Source organism: Muntiacus reevesi, chromosome 2, assembly GCF_963930625.1.
Source record: "Muntiacus reevesi chromosome 2, mMunRee1.1, whole genome shotgun sequence".
Taxonomy (NCBI): Eukaryota; Metazoa; Chordata; class Mammalia; order Artiodactyla; family Cervidae; genus Muntiacus; species Muntiacus reevesi.
The window spans coordinates 269647743-269665975 of record NC_089250.1 but is presented as its reverse complement, the minus strand read 5'-3'; the positions used below and the strand labels follow the sequence as shown (position 1 = coordinate 269665975).

The 18233-nt window shown below is 43.1% G+C and overlaps 2 protein-coding genes across 2 annotated transcripts in view; one reads left to right on the top strand and one right to left on the bottom strand.

Annotated features, from left to right (window-relative positions):
* Positions 1-18233, top strand: part of LOC136161629 (small ribosomal subunit protein uS14-like) — a 539148-nt gene that overhangs the window by 162485 nt on the left and 358430 nt on the right. The gene's annotated exons all lie outside the window — the stretch shown is intronic.
* On the bottom strand, positions 3267-4583 carry LOC136157554 (zinc finger protein 724-like). The gene has a single exon (XM_065919404.1). It carries the CDS (start codon positions 4581-4583, stop codon positions 3267-3269), a length of 1317 nt encoding a protein of 438 aa, XP_065775476.1.

Sequence of the window (18233 nt, the reverse complement as noted above, 5' to 3'; positions counted from 1 at the left end):
ATAAATCTCAGCAACATCTTTTTCAATCCATCTACTACAGCAATGGAAGTAAAAGCAAAAGCAAACAAGTTGGACCAAATTTAACTCAAAGGAAACCACAAATAAAACAAAAAGCCCACGGAATGGGAGGAAATGTTTGTGACTGACAAGGAATTAGTCTCCAAAACTTACAAATCATTCATGTAACTGAGTACCCAAAAAATGCAATCAAAAATGGGCAGAAGACCTAAACAGACATTTCTCTAAAGAAGACATACAGATGGCCAAGAGGCACATGAAAAGATGCTCAACATCACTAATTATTGCTTGCACACATGCTAAGTCACTTCAGTCGTGTCTGACTCTGTGTGACCCCATGAACTGCAGCCCACCAGGCTCCCCTGTCCACGGGATTCTCCAGGCAAGAATACTGGAGTGGGTTGCCATTTCCTTCTCCATTGTCTGAAAGGTAACCAAAGGTAATTAAACCCAGAAGCAAGCTGAGAAAAAAGAAAAAAACAAACCCTAAAAGAACCAGAACTACTTCAATTACTCCTTTTTGAGCTAGTACTCCCATGCTGGTTCCAAGGGCGGGGAGAATTTCCTGACAACCAAATGTACATCTTTGTTACAGATAAAGTTAGTTTTAACTCTTGGAGACTCTCACCCCCTTGTCACTAGATGATCACTACTTATTAGAGAAATGCAAATCGAAACTGCAGTGAGATATCACCTTACAACAGAATGCCCATCACCAAAAAGGCTACAAATAATAGTGCTAAAGAGGGTCTGGAGAAAAGAGAACCCTCCTTGGTGGGAACGTCACTGTTAGAAAGAATGTACACTGGTACAGTCAAAGTGGACAACAGTATGGAGTTTCCTTTTTAAAAAAAAGTAAACAAAAATAAATGGAAAACTTATCAAGTTTGATTATTAATCAATTCAAAGCTTATAAATAATGGATTCATGTCACTATATGTTTCTCCAGTGTCACAAACTGTACAACCCTGAAAGTGAACATTTGCTTATGAATTTGCAGGCCGTTGTCTAGCATGTGTGCTTATATGAATAACTGGTGTCAAAGCAAGACACGTGCAGGCCACCAGTCTACACAAATGATGCTAAGGCAGCAATATAATGGTCAGTGTAAGTAACTCTCACCAATACTCCTATGCAATCCATACTGTAAGCATCATAATGTCCCAGATGTTAAAAACGAGGAAATGATGCACTGTACCATTTGTGGAAAATATGATCTCAAGTTATTTGAGGGTTATGGCCAGTAGAAAAAGAGGAGTTACCATGAGATGTCATTCTACGTGCATCCTAAGTCACTTCAGACGTGTCCAACTCTTTGTGACCACGTGGAGTGTAGCCTGCCAGACTTCTCTGTCCATGGGATTCTCCAGACAAGAATACTGGAATGGGTTGCCCTGCCCTCCTTCAGGGGATCTTCCAGACCCAGGGATCAAACCAGTGTCTCTTATGTCTCTGGCATTGGCAGACAAATTCTTTACCACTAGCACTACCTGGGAAGCCCCAAGAGATGTCATCCTACTGTGTTACAGATACTTTGTATTCACCATCAGTTAGTGACGACTTAAAAAAAAACCCAGGGGGATGTTAATGCTTCTATCAGTGTTAACATTGGTGGTGGAATACATGTGTGCATGCTCAGTTGTGTCTGACTCTTGCAACCCCATGCACTGGAGCCCACCAACCTGCTCTGTCAATGGGATTTCCCACGGCAAAAATATTGGAGTGGGTTGCCATTTCCTTCTCCAGGGGATCTTCCTGACCCAGGGATCAAACCTACATCTCCTGTGTCTCCTGCATTGGCAGGCAGGTTCTTTACCACTGAACCACCTGGAAGCTTGTTACTGATGAGAACACTTCATCAATTATACATCAAGTTTAATATATGAAAAGCTGTTCACTTTTATTAATTAACATAGAGTAAGTTCACACATAATCTAAATAAAACTTTCCAAAGTTTATAATCTTTGATCAAAATACAGATTACAAGCATTTGGAAACATTCTTGTTCTTCTGATACAATGGTCAGAGTAATGTGATATTTATGGTTTACAAAACAGAGAGAGCCAAAATTTAGTAAACAAGGATGTACATTAATTACATGACCTTTCAGGAAAAGGTTACATCGATTTTTCTTGGGTATCTGTGAAGATTTCCTGATTGCTACCATGTCAACTAAAATTCATGACTTCTAGTTATTGCAGTTATAAACATACCTCAAGATTTCGGTGAACTGCCATCTTTATATCCATAAAAAACCATTGGCACAACTGTTTAAAATTTAGACTCTCTTACTTTAATACAAAGAATTATTCTCTGAACACTTACCTAATGGTGACATAGAGGGATGATTTAAACAATGACAGTCATCACCTTAATTTAGACTTCCACTATACATTTCACATTACAAGATCCTTAATAGTCCATAGAAAAGTAGATAAAAATTGTTTCCACCTAATATAGAAGGGTCTTGTTTAACTTTGAGACAGCAAAGATCAAGAATATTAGTTTTTAAAAAAGCATGTTAGTTCACATACACACTAGAAACAAAGGTCTAGCCTGTAGTAATTTGAAAGTTGAGTTATATTCAATTTTATTTTCACATAATGTCAATATGAACAAGGATACAATGATAATAATTACATTGCCCAACATCTCTCACCTTGATCCTATGGTCCAAGTAACAAATAAGTTTTCTAAGTGTTTTAACTATGGATTATTTTCTATAATATCCTGATTTAAAGTAATACCAGAAAAGGGTTATTGACTGAATGCTATCTTTGATGAATTCTCTGATATTTATTTAGACCTGAGTTTTTAAATTCGTTTTGTACATTTCTCACAGCATTAAACGTTCTTCCCAGGATGAACCCTCCGGCATTTTCTGATGTGTATGCTTAGGACAAACCTGTTTCCTCACTTATTACATTTGTAGGGTCTGTCTCCAGCACACGGTCTCTGATGCTGAATGAGGTGACGGTTCACTTCAAGGCTCTGTCACATTATTTATATTTGTAAGACTACTTCACAGTATGAATTATGTTATGGCTAGTAAGATTTGAGTGTCAGTTAAAAGCTTTGCCTCATTCTTTACATTTGTATGGTTTCTCCCCAGTATGAATCTGCCTATGTTTATTAAAGTTTGAACTCTGATTAAAGGCTTTGCCACATTCTGTACATTTATAAGGCTTCTCTCTTGTATGAATTCACCTATGTTTATTAAGGTTTGAACTCTGATTAAAGGCTTTGCCTCATTCTGTACATTCATAAGGCTTCTCTCTTGTATGAATTCGCCTATGTTTATTAAGGTTTGAACTCTGATTAAAGGTTTTGCCACATTCTGTACATTTATAAGGCTTCTCTCTTGTATGAATTCGCCCATGGTTATTAAGTTTTGAACTCTGATTAAAGGCTTTGCCACATTCTGTACATTTATAAGGCTTCTCTCCTGTATGAATTCGCTGATCTTGAATAACATGTGAACGCCTGATAAAGGCTTTGCCACATTCTGTACATTTATAAGGCTTCTCCCCAGTATGAATTCTCTGATGTCGATTAAGATTTGAGGAACTGATAAAAGCTTTGCCACATTCTCTACACTTGTATGGTTTTTCCCCAGTATGGATTCGCTGATGTTCTATAAGTGTCATACTTTTGTTAAAGGCTTTCCCACAATTCTGAAATTTATATGGCTTCTCCCCAGTATGGATTCGCTGATGTTGAGTAAGTGCCGTACTTTGATTAAAGGCTTTCCCACAATTTTGACATTTATATGGTTTTTCCCCAGTGTGGATTCGCCTATGTTGATTAAGGTTTGATTTCCGAGTAAAGGCTTTGCCACATTCTGTACATTTGTAAGTCTTCTCTGCAGTGTGAGTTCTGAGATGTCGAGTAAAGTTTGAGGGCTTGCTAAAGGTTTTGCCACATTCTGTGCATTGGTTAGGTTTCCCTCCAGTATGGGTTTTCCTGTGTCTTTTTAGATTTGATAATTGAGGAAAGACTTTCCCACATTTATTCCACTTGCCGTGGTCCCCCTTAGCATGAATACTCGAATGTTGAGTAAGTTGTGATGACTGGTTAGAAACTTGAACACATTCACTAAATTTGTAATTGTTTTCTTCAGTGTGGATATTCCTATCTGTAAAAAGATTTGAGCTTTGATAAAAGACATTTCTATATTCATCCCGTTCATCATGGTTCTCTGAACACTGAGTTCTCTGATGATTCATGAGACCTGAGTATTGGTCAAAGTGATTCCCAGGTTCAAGGCATGGGTAGATTCTGGCTCCATCATAAATACTGTTGTAATAACTGAAGATGGAGCTCTCGCTTAAGGCCTCACTCGCTGGATTACACAGGGAAGGTTGTTCCGCATTATCTGTACTATGATACCCGTTGAATGACGGCGGCCAGATAAAGACTCTCTCATTATTATCGACATTACAGATATTGGAATAGGGAGAAAATGTTTCTTGTTGGAAAAATAATGAGCCCTCACTAAAGGATCTCTCAACTTGATCATCGTGAGATTTTCTTCCTTCATTATCAAATCGCTGGCTTTCAGACATGTATGACTGACTGTTTAATTCAAACCTATGTTCATGCTGGTTTGAGTGATTATTTATAGCATAGACTAGGTGACTTTCCATGTTTTCAAAATTTCACATCAGAGAATATGTATTTTTTTTTAATCATATGGGTCCTTGCTTACAAAAACATATTTTTCTGCCGAACTTATTGACTTCAAATGGGATTTTTTCCAATTTGACAAACATCCTCAATTTCTTTTGGCAATCATGTTTTCATCATGGATAATTGTCCCGATTTGGTTACATCTAAATCAACATCTTTTTGCCCTTCACAGGCCCCCTTACTTTCCCAGTCTTTCATTAAGTAGAGATTTCCAAGCTGAGAGCTCTCAGAACTTCCCAGCACCTCACACATGAATCTCCTATGCACGGCTTCTTTGGGAACAAACCCTGGGTGTCATGAGAAGATATCACTGAAAGATAACAAATAACCGAGATCCCACTTAGTACTTGGAGTGAATATGCTTTACAGTTGTATGCAATACTGACAAACCCTTAGCTAGATTAATAAGAGGTGAGATGCAAGTAAGATCAGAAGTAAAAACAACGGCCCTGTACATGTTACATAGAACAAAAAGTCATTCTATCAGGTTACGATAAAAGATACTATACCAAAAAGTTGAATACCTCAAAGAAAGATTCAATTCTTAGAAACACAGAACACCTTAGATGTTAGCATGAGTGAATTAAAAAATTATAGCACACCTAAAACTATTAGTAAAGAGTAAAAAAGTAATTTAAAAAATCCCTGGGTGAGATGAACTAACTGGAAAATTTCAGCAACCTTTCAAGAAAAATAAATATCAATTCTCCATAAAGGATCACCATGTACACACTACTATATTTAAAATGGATAGCCAACAAGTTCCTACTGTACTGCAGAGGGAACTCTGCTCAATATCATGTGGCTGCCTGGATGGGAGGGGAATCTGGGGGAGAACGGACACATGTACATGGATGGCTGAGTCACTCTGCTGCCCACAACGTTGTTCATCGGTTATACTCCAGTACAAAATAAAAGAACAGTAAAAATATATTTCTGTGAGTTAATAGATATATTAAATAGTTTTAGCATTGATGAGTTGGAGTAAATGCACTTAAAATGTCTAAAATTTGCTCATAGGAAGTAAAAATTGGGAGGTAGAAATTGGGGATTACATTTTATGATCTCAGGGACTGAGTCTGAACTTCGGAGAGCCATGTTTGAAATTTCCATTGGAAACTGGAAAGCAGGAAGCATATATCTGCTCCCAGTATTTCTGGAATTTTGTCAACTAATCCCAGCATCTCCACAACTCTCCTCACACGTTTCTGACTTGAGGCAGAGTCAGGAATTTGGAAAGGCCTTAAGGCAGACTTTGTCAGAAGTGTAAGCAGCTTTTCCTAGGTCCCCCAAAGCAGCGAGAGTATGCAGGTCCCCAGAGACCAGGAGGAAAGTTTTCGCTCTCAGTGAAAGTGAGGGAAAAACCCCTGGAGCTGAAGAACAACACACGGAGGTTTAAGAGCAGAAGAACGGGGAAGATCATGTCCCTCTTTGACAGAAATAAACCCAGGCTTCTCACTCTAGTGAAGCAGGCCCCCCCAGACCACCTGAACAAGTCTGGCTTCCTCTGTGGTCTTTGGACCCCTCACCTGTGTCATCTGCTTCATTCATTCACACCTAGCGATGGGATTCTTCCTTTACTCCAAAGGGACCTGCTCGTTAGAAAAATGAACACACACAGACACACAAAGAAAAATGAACACAATTAGGACTTTGTGTTTAACATATATGCTCTAGTATGTACAAAAACAACCAAGAAGGAACTGCTGCGTAGCCCAGGGAACTATTCTCAATATTTGTAATAACCCATAAGGGAAAGTGTCTGACTTGACTAATGAAAGCCTCTCCTTACAAAACTCAGTATCTCTCCTGAACACAGCTGAGTGCTCATATTTCAGAGCCAACGAGCAGCAAAGAGACACTAGGAGGCAGTGGAGTTTCCCCCTTAACTGTGTTGGATTGTGCACCCCCCTCACTACGTCTTTCTAAGATTTTATTAAAGATAAACAGAAAAAAATGGAACTTCATGGTGTGAGAATCTAGCAGAAAACACCCAAAATCAGTGACCATCAGATGTAATGGGATAAACTGGTGTCAGGTGAGAGAAACACTTGAGAAGACACATGGTCTCTGCTCAGGTACTTTCAGCAAAATTAAGGAAATTTCAATGTGTCTTGAAAAAATTTCAGCTTTATGCATTTTTACTCCAAAAATACCTCCCCTGTTCTGTATCCCTAATAGCACATTTAAACAACAGATCTTTCTTACCAATGTAGAGAATAGTCAGAATTTTTTCAAAAGTCTCTAAGGAATTCTAGACTGTGAGGAAAGCTGAGCGCCCCAAAATTGATGCTTTTGAACTATGGTGTTGGAGAAGACTCTTGAGAGTCCCTTGGACTGCAAGGAGATTCAACCAGTCCATCCTAAAGGAGATCAGTCCTGGGTGTTCATTGAAAGGACTGATGTTGAAGCTGAAACTCCAATACTTTGGCCACCTCATGCGAAGAGTTGACTCATTGGAAAAGACCCTGATGCTGGGAGGGATTGGGGGCAGGAGGAGAAGGGGATGACAGAGGATGAGATGGTTGGATGGAATCACTGACTCAATGGGCATGAGTTTGAGTAAACTCCAGGAGTTTGTGATGGACAGGGAGGCCAGGCGTGCTGCGATTCACAGGGTCGCAAAGAGTTGGACACGACTGAGTGACTACACTGAACTGAACAGTCACTCAGTCGTGTCTGACTCTTTGCGACCCCACCCCATCCCAAGGGGAATTCTGCATATCAATGCGTTCCCTAGTTGATCTTTCCAAAAGGGAATATTTTGAAAAACTGAAAGCTGTTAATTCCCGATGGGAATGCTTCATGCTCTGTAGGGAGCCTGGAAGCAGAAAGGAGAAGAGGCCCATGCAGAGAGAAGAGCCTGATTGTGACTCATAAAATAGAAGAAAAAATAGGATTTAATAGTTGAAAACCACCTCGCCAGGCAAGAATACCGGAAAAAGAGAATTAAAGATGTATATGTTTTCAATCCAGGGCATTTAAGGAGGAAAAAGCAGACATAGCCTCTCACCTGGATCAGGACATTCTCCTGAGAAGCTGCCATTCCCTCCTCTTCTTCCTCCTGCCCTGGGTCGTTTTCGCATCACGACTGTGGAAGAATCACCTCAGCATCGTGAGATTACACCTCCAGAGGTGCCAGCACAGCTCCTTCGTCTGCTCCCAATACCCCCACAGGCAGAAGGACCTTGAAAAGCGAGAAAGGCCGACCTCTCCCGTCCTTCATCTCAGGAGAGGTTCAGGACAATCAGCTCCTCTGTGGAGACCAATCTATCAAATTGTTGTTGTTGTTGTCGTCTACTCTTCTTTCTTCATATAAATTACCCCAAATTGTGCTCACATGGGTGTGTGGGCTGCACTGACTTGCCCCTTTAAAGCCCATGCAGAGCAGAACTTGCTGCCTCTCTGCGGACTGACGCTGGGCCTCAGCTCTCACAAATGGACCAGGAGCCGTGTCCTTAACTCGGGCCCCCCCTTAGAGTCCCCTGGAGCACTTCCTACACACCACACTGGGGCTCCCACAGGGCCAAGAGAGAACTCTGTCGGGAGGGCGCCGGGGAGGTCATTTCCTAACACCGGTCACGTGACCCTGATGGGAAACAGATGGAAACCACTTGGCCAATGGTTCAGATTCTTCCTGAACCATTTCAGTGAATTGAACCCCTCGAGGTCAGGTCCCCACTCTAAGAAGTTATGAATCTGCAGGTCTGAAGTGGGGCCATGAAATGAGGCTTCAGCAAGTTCCCTGTTTGTTCTGATGCTTCTCCCCCAAGACCCACACTCAGGAGCCCTGGGCTTCAGCCCTCACACTCAGCACAGCTGGGACCTCTCAGGAGGGGAGGTTTTAGGGTGGGAATTTCTGAGGGAGGTCAGGCTAGAACCAGGCAGAGAAAGCTGCAATTCTTGGGGTTCAGGCCTTTCTAAGTGACCCTGGGTGAAGTGCTGTGGGCTCCCCAGGCTGAGTGTGGATGGGTTCATTCAAACCAGAGGAGCAGGATTCTGGTGAGCTCTGAGGGTGTCACTAAAGGGGGTCCTGTGAAGTAGACCCGGGGGTTCAGCAAGACTGCTGGTCTCAAGGAAGGGGGTCATCTAGTGCAAGTGCTCACAGAACTGGCTGGTGTGAGTTCAAGGACCTGCAGGCTGCCTGCTCCCCAGACAGACGCTGAGGCAGCAACAGCATGGAGCAGTTCAGGGGAGCTCTCAACAGCACTCTGTAGAATCCTTCTTATTAGAGCCGTCACCATGCCCCAGCAGTTATGGGGGCACAGGGTAAGGTACATGTAGAAATGATGGAAAATATATTATCACATTATTTGAGGGTTAAGGGTAGTAAGGTAACTAATTGTTACAGATGCTATCCTCTGTGCTACCTAATAGTTTATTGTCACAATCTCTCCCCCGTAACCTTAAGGAAGGTGGGAGAGTTTAATGTTGGTGGTGGGTTAATACTTCATTCATTACACATCAACTTTATCACCAAAAACCATTCAATTTTATTAATTAACATATAAGAATATCACACATAGTCATAATAAAACCTTTTACAATCCACTGCGTGACCTTAATTAAAATACAGATTTACAAACATAGACAACAATATTCATTTCTCTGATACAATGAGCTGAGAATCGTGACTTCTGTGGTTACAAAATAGAGGCTAATCATTTAATAAACAAGGTGTAACTAGCTACATGACTCTTCTGGGAAGCCTTTCACATACTTTTCTAGGGTTATCAGAGATGTCGTTATCGCAAACATGTCAACTAATATTAATGACTTTGGTTGATATGATAAAGATACATCAAAATTCCAGTGAACTGTCATTGTCTTATCCTTAATAAGCAAGTAATATAACTATTGAAAATTTAGAACAATCCTTTGTCTTACTTTAATACATGGAATTAATTCCAATACATTCTTTGATATTTATTTAGATTTGATTAAATACTTTGCTACTTGTTTTTTAAACATCATTCACTTGTCTTTCTTGTATAAACCCTCTCCTGTTTTCTAAACTACATTTGGGACGAACCTCTTTCATCACTTATTACATTACTAGAGTTTCTCTCCAGAATGTACACTGCATATGCATTAAATAAGCAGGGTGATGATATACAACCTTGACATTCTCCTTTCCCAATTTGGAACCAGTCTGTTGTTCCATGTCCGGTTCTAACTGTTGCTTCTTGACCTGTATACAGGTTTCTCAGGGGGCAGCTAAGGTGGTCTGGTATTCTCATCTGTTTAAGAATTTTCCACAGTTTGTTGTGATCCACACAGTCAAACGCTTTAGTGTAGTCAAACGCTTCTGCTGCAATACAGCAGAAGTGGATGTTTTCTGGAATTCCCTTTTTCTATGATCCAATGAATGTTGGCAATTTAATCTGCATTTTCCAAATCTGGCTTGTACATCTGGAAGTTCTCAGTTCACGTACAGTTGAAGGCTGGCTTGAAGGATTTTCAGGATTACCTTGGTAGCATTTGAAATGAGTGCTATTGTGCAGTAGTTTGAACATTCTCTGGCATTGCCCTTCTTTGGGACAGGAATGAAAACTGACCTTTTCCAGTCCTGTGGCCACTGCTGAGTTTTCCAAATTTGCTGGCATACCTAGTGAAGCACTTTCACAGCATCATCTTTTAGGATTTAAAATAGCTCAGCTGGAATTCCATCACCTCCACTAGCCTTGTTGGTAGTAATTCTTTCTAAGGCCCAGTTGACTTCACACTCCAGGATGTCTGGCTCTAGGTGAGTGACACCATTGTGGTTATCTGGGTCATTAAGACCTTTTTTGTACAGTTCTTCTGTGTATTCTTGCCACCTCTTCTTAATCTCTTCTGCTTCTGTTAGGTCCATACCATTTCTGTCCTTTATTGAGCCCATCTTTGCATGAAATGTTCCCTTGGTATCTCTGATTTTTGTGAAGAGATCTCTAGTCTTTCCCATTCTATTGTTTTCTTCTGTTTTTTTACATTGATCTCTCAGGAAGGCTTTCTTATCTCTCCTTGCTCTTCTTTGGAGCTCTGCATTCAAATGCGTATATCCTTCCTTTCCTCCTTTGCCTTTCGCTTCTCTACTTTTCTCAGCTATTTGTAAGGCCTCCTCAGACAGCCATCTTGCTGTCCACATAGGTGGCCCAGTGGCTCTTGGCTACTGCTTATGGCCTCGTCCAGTGACGTTGCACTGCGCGCCCTGTCAGCGGACTCTCTGCCAGGCCTGGGAACGAACATTCCTAGCACCATGGCTCAAACCGGATGTGAAATGCCACCAAAACCGTGGTCAGACTTACGGCCATGAAGGGGCCATGCTGACAGGAAGCTGGCTCCTGCTGTCTGCTCCTGCGAAGATTAAATCAGGAGCCACCGCCACTGTTGGCCTTCAGCACCCCCTGAAAGGCGCTGAGGGGGGAGGTCAGGAGCGCGGACTCTGTGCTCTGGGAGAACTGGCAGGACAGGCCTGCAGACAGTCAGATGTTTTCAGGTAAAGATTTTCATGAGCCCAGATTCCTGCCTCTTCTCATGCCTAGAGAAGCACTAAAATCAGTAACTCTGACAACTGCTCTGGGTTTTGTGATTTTTTTGTGTTCTAATAATACCACATCAGAGGTTAAACTCTATTTAGATAAATCTAGACAACTGGCTACCAGGCTAAAGGTCTCCTTGAAGTGCTAGGTCTAGACTGGAAATCAAGCTTACTCTCCTGGAAAAAAAAAAATGAGAGATCTACTTTGCTTATTAATGTTCAAGTTTTCACTCCTCAAACTACTTCGACTGAGTCTGTCACACCTCCCGTAGTCACTCTGGGCTAATACAAACGACATCAAAGTATGTGAGACCACAGCAGAAGGCTCCATTCCCTTGGAGAGGGTAGCACAAGTGCTGACTCTATCTAGATCAAAATTGCTAAAAAACATAACTTGGCTCTTACTCCTGCTTGGGCCCCTGGTCACAGTAATTCTTTTACTGATTTTTGGCCCCTGCCTTTCTAAATCTCCTTGCTAAATTCGTCTCTTTCAGATTACTACAGTTTCACATCAAGATAGTGGTGATGCAGAGATTCCAGCCAATTTTCAGAACAGATCCTGTGGGAATAACAACAGAACTCACCCTGGGGTCCCTTAATGAGACAGGGCGAGAGCTCTGCGACCCCAGCTAGGTGGGGTCTACAGTCCCATGCCAGCCTGAAGAAGCTACAGAAGAGAGACCTCCACCTTCATCTTCCCAATAAACATCTTTTTGGTTCGTGTCTCTCAGAGGGATTTAAGGGAGAAGACAGAGGGCCCCCAGGCTGGAAAGCTGGTCTGTCGAGTGGAGTAAAGTTGAAGCTTTGCTCTCACCCAGACACTCCAAGGACAGAGCTAGTGGCAGAAGCTGAGCTCTGCTGGGGTAAAGAGATAAAATGCCCAGTCCTGAGGACAAGGAAAGCTTCCCTCTTGGCACACGGGCAGGAGGGCTACTTGGGGCCGAGAGAAGCATGTGGCCCCATCCCACAGCAACTGTGGACACGCACCACAGGCCTGTGTGGGGGATCAACGTGAGGAAAAGGCTGTACATGCGTGCTGGGGAGGGTCCAGGGAAGAGTGGGTGTGGAAAAGGAAACAAGGTAAGAGGCCAATGGCAAACAGGAGCCCAGGAGGACGTCCAGGGCAAGGAAGTAGCACCGAGTGCTGGCACGGCAGGCACAGTGCTGACGGGCGCAAAGGCCTCAGGGAGGACCGGCGGCAGGCTTCAGACCAGAGTTGGGCCTTAGAACCAGTCGGGCCTCAGTGAGAACCAGAGTAGAGCTGTATGAGAACCCTAATCTTACCTTAGTGAGGACCAGCGGCAGGCTTTAGAACCAGAGTCGGGCCTGAGAACCAGTCGGGCCTTGTGAGAACCAGGATAGAGCAGTATGAGAACCAGAATCTTGGCTTAGTGAGGACCTGATTCTGAAACCAGTGAGGGGTGGGGTGGGACCCCTGGGGAGGAGAGGGGGTCAGGGCCTCCCATGGAGAAGCACGGTGGGGTGGGGTCTTGCCACAGTGGGGCCTCCAGGGAGGGGGGTGCGAGGTGGGGCCTTGGTGATTTGGGTCTTAGGCTCTTTGTCCACTACCTTCCAGAGAACAGTTGTTGGGAGTAGGGTTTTTTTTGTTTCTTTGTTTTTTGACGGTCCCCAAGCTTGTTGAGGGCCTTCCCGGGTGGCTCTGCAGTAAAGAATCTGCCTGAGATGCAGAAAACGCAGGAGACATCACTGGTTGGATGCCTGGGTCAAGAAGATACCTCGAGGTGGGCATGGAAACCCATTCCAGAATTGTTACCTGGAGAATCCAACGGACAGAGACTGGCGGGCCACAGTCCACAGCATCACAAAGAATCAGACACGACTGAATCAACTGAGCGCACATGCAGGCTTGGTGGATGTTAACTGTCCCCAGGTTTTCACAGTTGTTTTTACCAGGGTCAGGCCTAACTTGTACCAGAGTCAGGATTAAACCAGAACCACAGCCGGGCCTGAGTGTGGACCAGGGTGAGGCCTGAGTGTCGACCAAAGTCAGTCCTAATGATGACCAGTGTCAGGCCTTAGTTAGTGTGGACCGGAGTCTGTCCTAAGGATGACAGACAGGCATAGGAGTGGACCAGGGTCAGGCCAAAATGAGTACCACAGTCAGGTCTAAGTGAGCACCAGAGTCAGGCCTTAGCGTGCACCAGAGTCAGGGCTTAGTGTGCCCCAGAGTATGGCCTTGGCGTGCGCCAGAATCAGGTCTCAGGATGGACCTGAGTCCAGGTAAGTAAGTAACAGAGTCAGGCCTTATGTGGACCAGAGTCTGCCTGAGTGTGGACAAGAGTCATTTCTGAGTGTGGACCAGAGTCAGGCCCGAGCGTGGACCAGAGTCAGGCCCGAGTGTGGAACCCAGTCTACCTGATGCGTGACTGTTACCCACTTAGGTCTGGCTCTGGTCCAGACCTAGACCTGACTCTGGTCCACGCTAAGGCCAGACTCTGCTCCACACTCAGTACAGACTCGGGTCCACACTAAGGCCTGACTCTAGTTCACACCGAGTCTGGTCAATGCTAAGGCCTGTCTGTTCCACACTAAGGCCTGAATTTGCTACTCACTAAGGCCCATACATCATAAATCACTTCAACCTCAAATAAGTTATAATTAGAGCTGGCATGAGCTTAGTCAGAAACTGACAGAAAATTTCAAAGCTATTATCCAGCACTAAAAAATAAAATAAAAAATCATATTTGTGTATGAATTTTCATTGATTGGGCTCCCATGCCTGGGGAGAGATCTGGAGAAAAACTAATATTTTAGAAGAGAGCCACACCCCAGTGATATCGGCAGCTCTAGGTTCAATAACCAAGAGGGTGAAGCAACCAACGTTTAGAAGGAGAGATGGCAGAGAGAAAAGATGCAGTACAGACATACAAGGTGATATAATTCTACCACAACATGCGATGAAATAACGTCTTTTTCAGCCGTGGCGACAGAAAACGTACGATCGTGATCTCGGGAAGACCGCCGTGAGCTGGCCTGGAGAGAGGTCTCAGCTCCCTGCCCGGAGTTGAACCAGGGTGCCCTGGATGAAAAGCAGGCCTGCCACCCACAAGACCGAAGGTTGCCGGAGTGTAGAAGCAAAGTGACCTTTGGTTGTTCCCTGGTTTGAACCCAAGAATATATTAAGGAGGCAAGAGGTGTAAATATGTATAGAAGTCCATTGTTATTGACACAGCATAACATCTGGGAGAGCGTAGAGAAACACAGGGTGTTTAAGACAGGAGCGGCGCAGACATGCAGAACCAAGAGAAGTGTGTGTGTGTCCTGAGGAGGAGCCAGGGGGAGGCGATGTAAGTCCCTCATTCAGGACCGTCCTTCTGGGTCTTCGGTTACCTTTGGCCGATCACCTTGTCTCTTTTTTCACACCTGACTGGTCCCTGCACCCTCCCCAAGACGTGGGCACAACATTTGCTAAGACGGATCCCCCCACAGAGGCCTGTGGGTGCATGTCCACACTTATTATGGGATGGGGCCCCCTCACTTTTTGGCCATCAAGGCGCCTTCCTGCCCTTGTACAGGGCAGTCTTCTTTGACCTCAGAAGTGGACACCTTATCTCTTCACACTAGCAGACTTCAGCTTCTGCCACTAGGTTTGTCCTTGGAGTGTGTGAGTGAAAACAAAGCTTCCATTTCACTCCACTTGACAAACACCAGCTGTCCAGCCCACAGGCCCCTCTATCTCCTACATCAAATCCTGCTGAGAGACATGAACCCCAAAGATCTTTATTGTGAGGCTGAAAGGCGAAGGTCTGTCTTCTGTAGCTTCTTCAGGCTGGCATGGGGCTTGTAGATCTTACCTAGCTGGGGGCATGGAGCTCTCACCCTGTCTCATTCAGGGGCCCCAGGGTGACTTCTGTTGTTAATCCCACAGGATCTGTTCGGAAGAGTACCTGGAACCATTATCTTGATGGGAAACCATCGTAATCTGGAAGAGACAAACATAACAAGTGGATTTAAAAAGGCAGGGGCCAAAGATCTGTGATTAATTATCACAAATTATTGTGAGCAGGAGCTATAGCAGGAGTAAGAACCAGGTTACATTTTTTAGCAATTTTGATCCTGGTTCAGATAGAGTCACACTGGTGCTACCCTCTCCAAAGGAATGGAGCCTTCCGGGGTGGTCTCACATGCTTTGATGTCTTTGTTTTATCCCAGAGTGACTGACGTAGGTGTGACAGACTCAGTTTCAAGTAGTTGGAGGAGTGAAAACCTGAACATTCATATAAAAAATGAATCACAATTTTTCCCCAGTTGAATAAGCTGGAATTCCAGTCTAGACCTGGCACTTCAAGGAGACCTGTAGCCTGGTAGCCAGTTGTCTAGTTTTATCTAAGTAGGTTCTAACCTTTGATTCACATATTAATCAGAGCAGTTGTCACTGTTACTGACTTTAGTGCTCCTCTAGGTGTGAGAAGAGGCAAGAATCTGGTCTCATGAAAATCTTTGCCCTCATGAGAGTATCTAACTATCTGAAGGCCTGTTCTGCCAGCTCTTCCCAGAGCTCAGATGCCTCGTTCCTGATCTGCCCCAGGGCAGGCGCTGCAGCAAGTCCTGATCTAATCCTAGCCGGGGCAGACGGCAAGTGCTCGTTTTCAGTCGGCATGGCCCCTTTGTGGCCATAAATTTGACCATGGTTGGGGCATATCACGTCCATTTTGTCCCATGGTGCTAGGAATGCTCATTCCTAGGTCTGGCAAAGATTCTGCTGACAGGCCACTAACCCAAGAAACAGGAGCCAATAGACCCTGGATCGCCTGTCTCACCCGCCTCTACGGTCCATGAAAACGTTCCCTCTTGTTGCTTCTTCCCACATCTAGAGTTTCACCATCACCCTCACTGATCTCATATCATCATTTTATCAGCCGCTCAATCACACATTCAATAATGCAGGAAACAACTGTGGAAAGGAGGCAGAAAAGGAAATAATACAGCTAGCAGTATTAGTAGGATCATAAGTAAGAATTTGAGAACCTGTTTTAAGTATAGTCAATATGTCCCAGGTCCTCTGACTTAGTTTGTTAAGTAACTCTAGCCTGGTGTTAATCTCCTGGCTATAGATCATGGAGATTCCGACTTTTATCCAACGATTGATCACTGAGGTAAGTTTTAGAGATGAACTTAGAGAGCCCCTTAATAATTCAGTTAACTCTCATTAGCATTATTACATAAAAGCAAGGCACTGTGTCATAAGAGCTTCTTAGTAAACATAGACCTTAATTAACAAAGCTAGAATTTAAAATTTAGTGAAACATATTTTCTTTCTAAAATTGCCTCCATTTTCATTAAATTAGGCCAAGACTAACTTGTTTTAAAACTAAGTCTGGTGTGCTGAGCACACAGCTTCTTCTATACTGACTCTGCCGTAATTCCTCAGGAGTCTGAGACTAAATTCCCAAAAGGCCTCTCAAGGCCAAGAATTTATTAATTTGTTCTACTTTTCCCCATTTATAAATGACTGACTAGAGAATAGAATTATCATTACTTTTTAACAAATTTCCAGTCTTTATATCTTCTCTCACTGACAGCACGTATCCGACTTGCCATACACACTCAAACATTTTCCTTGTCACTTTAGTAGATTTGAGTCCATAAATTTTAACCTTTAAAAAATTAACCCCTAGTGAAAACCAAGATGAAAGCAATTGTGAATTATTTGTTGAACTGGCAGTCTCTGATTAGCAAACTCAAGGACATATTTTAGAACCTCTAAAAACATGTATTTTTCCAAAGTACAGTTTTTCTCAATGTAATACAAGGCACATGTCTAATAGATACATGTCTATGTATAACTGACTCAAGTTCCTGAAAACCAAAAACAAGCACAACATCGGAAATCACGTCTATTCCAATAGAATATAAAAATTTAAATGATCAAAATAATAAAAAGGGTGGGGCATGAAGAAATGTTGCCACCTTGTGGCCACTTTGGGTAGCAACAACTTAAAACCTGTGAAGATGGAGACGTATCATTCACCAGGCCTTCAGGGATGCCAGGAATAAACACCTGTTGTCAACGAACGACCTTAGAAAACCCTGGAAAAAGCACTCAAAACCTGGCAATTGGTCAAGAAGCCAACCTTGGGAGGTAAGTTTTACTCACAGTCTTTCTAAATAATCACGTGAAAAGATTTCAGTATCACTAAAACTTACAGAAATTCAAATCAAAACTACAATGAGGAATCACCTCACTCCAATCAGAATGGCCATTGGCAAAAAGTCTGCAAACAGTAAATGCTGGAGAGGGTGTGGGGAAACGGGAATCCTCCTACACTGATGCTGGCAAGGTAAGCTGTTAACCGTCAGTATGGACGACAAGGGGGAGGTTCCTCAAACAAGTGAAAAGACGATGAAATCACTACACTGCTTAACCCCATGCAGAAAAACATACGCCAAATCAATTAAAGATCTAAATGGAGGGATGGACAGTATAAAGCTTTTGAGGAAAATATACAGAACATGCTTTGATATAAATCACAGCCAGTTCTTTTTGGATTCATGTTTAGAATAATAAAATAAACTAAGCAAATGGGACCTCATTAGCCTTAAAAGCATTTGAGCAGCAATGTAAACCATAAATGAAAGAAAAAGACAACCCTCTGAATGGGTGGGGAAAAAAAAGTGTTTGCAAATGGAGATACAAGGAATTCATCTCCAAAACATACAAAGAGTCCATGCAGCTCAAATAAAAAAAAAAAAAAAAATAGAAAACTGGGCCAAAGATCAAAATGGGCGTTTCTCCAGAGAAGGCATGCAGGTGGCCATAAAGTACGTGAAAAGATGCTCAGCGTCCCTAATCGTTAGAAAAATGCAAATCAGAAGTTCAGTGAGGTATCACTTCACACCAGTCAGCATAGCCACCTCAAAAATTCGACAATAAATGCTGGAGGGGGTGTGGAGAGAAGGGAACCCTCCTTCCCTGTGGGTAGAAATGTAAATCAGTGCATCCGCTCTGGAGGGGCTTTCAGACACGCAACAACAAAGTACCACG

Excerpts from the sequence above, each read along its gene's own strand:
- LOC136157554 (XM_065919404.1), bottom strand. The coding sequence starts at position 4,583 with ATGTCTGAAAGCCAGCGATTTGATAATGAAGGAAGAAAATCTCACGAT.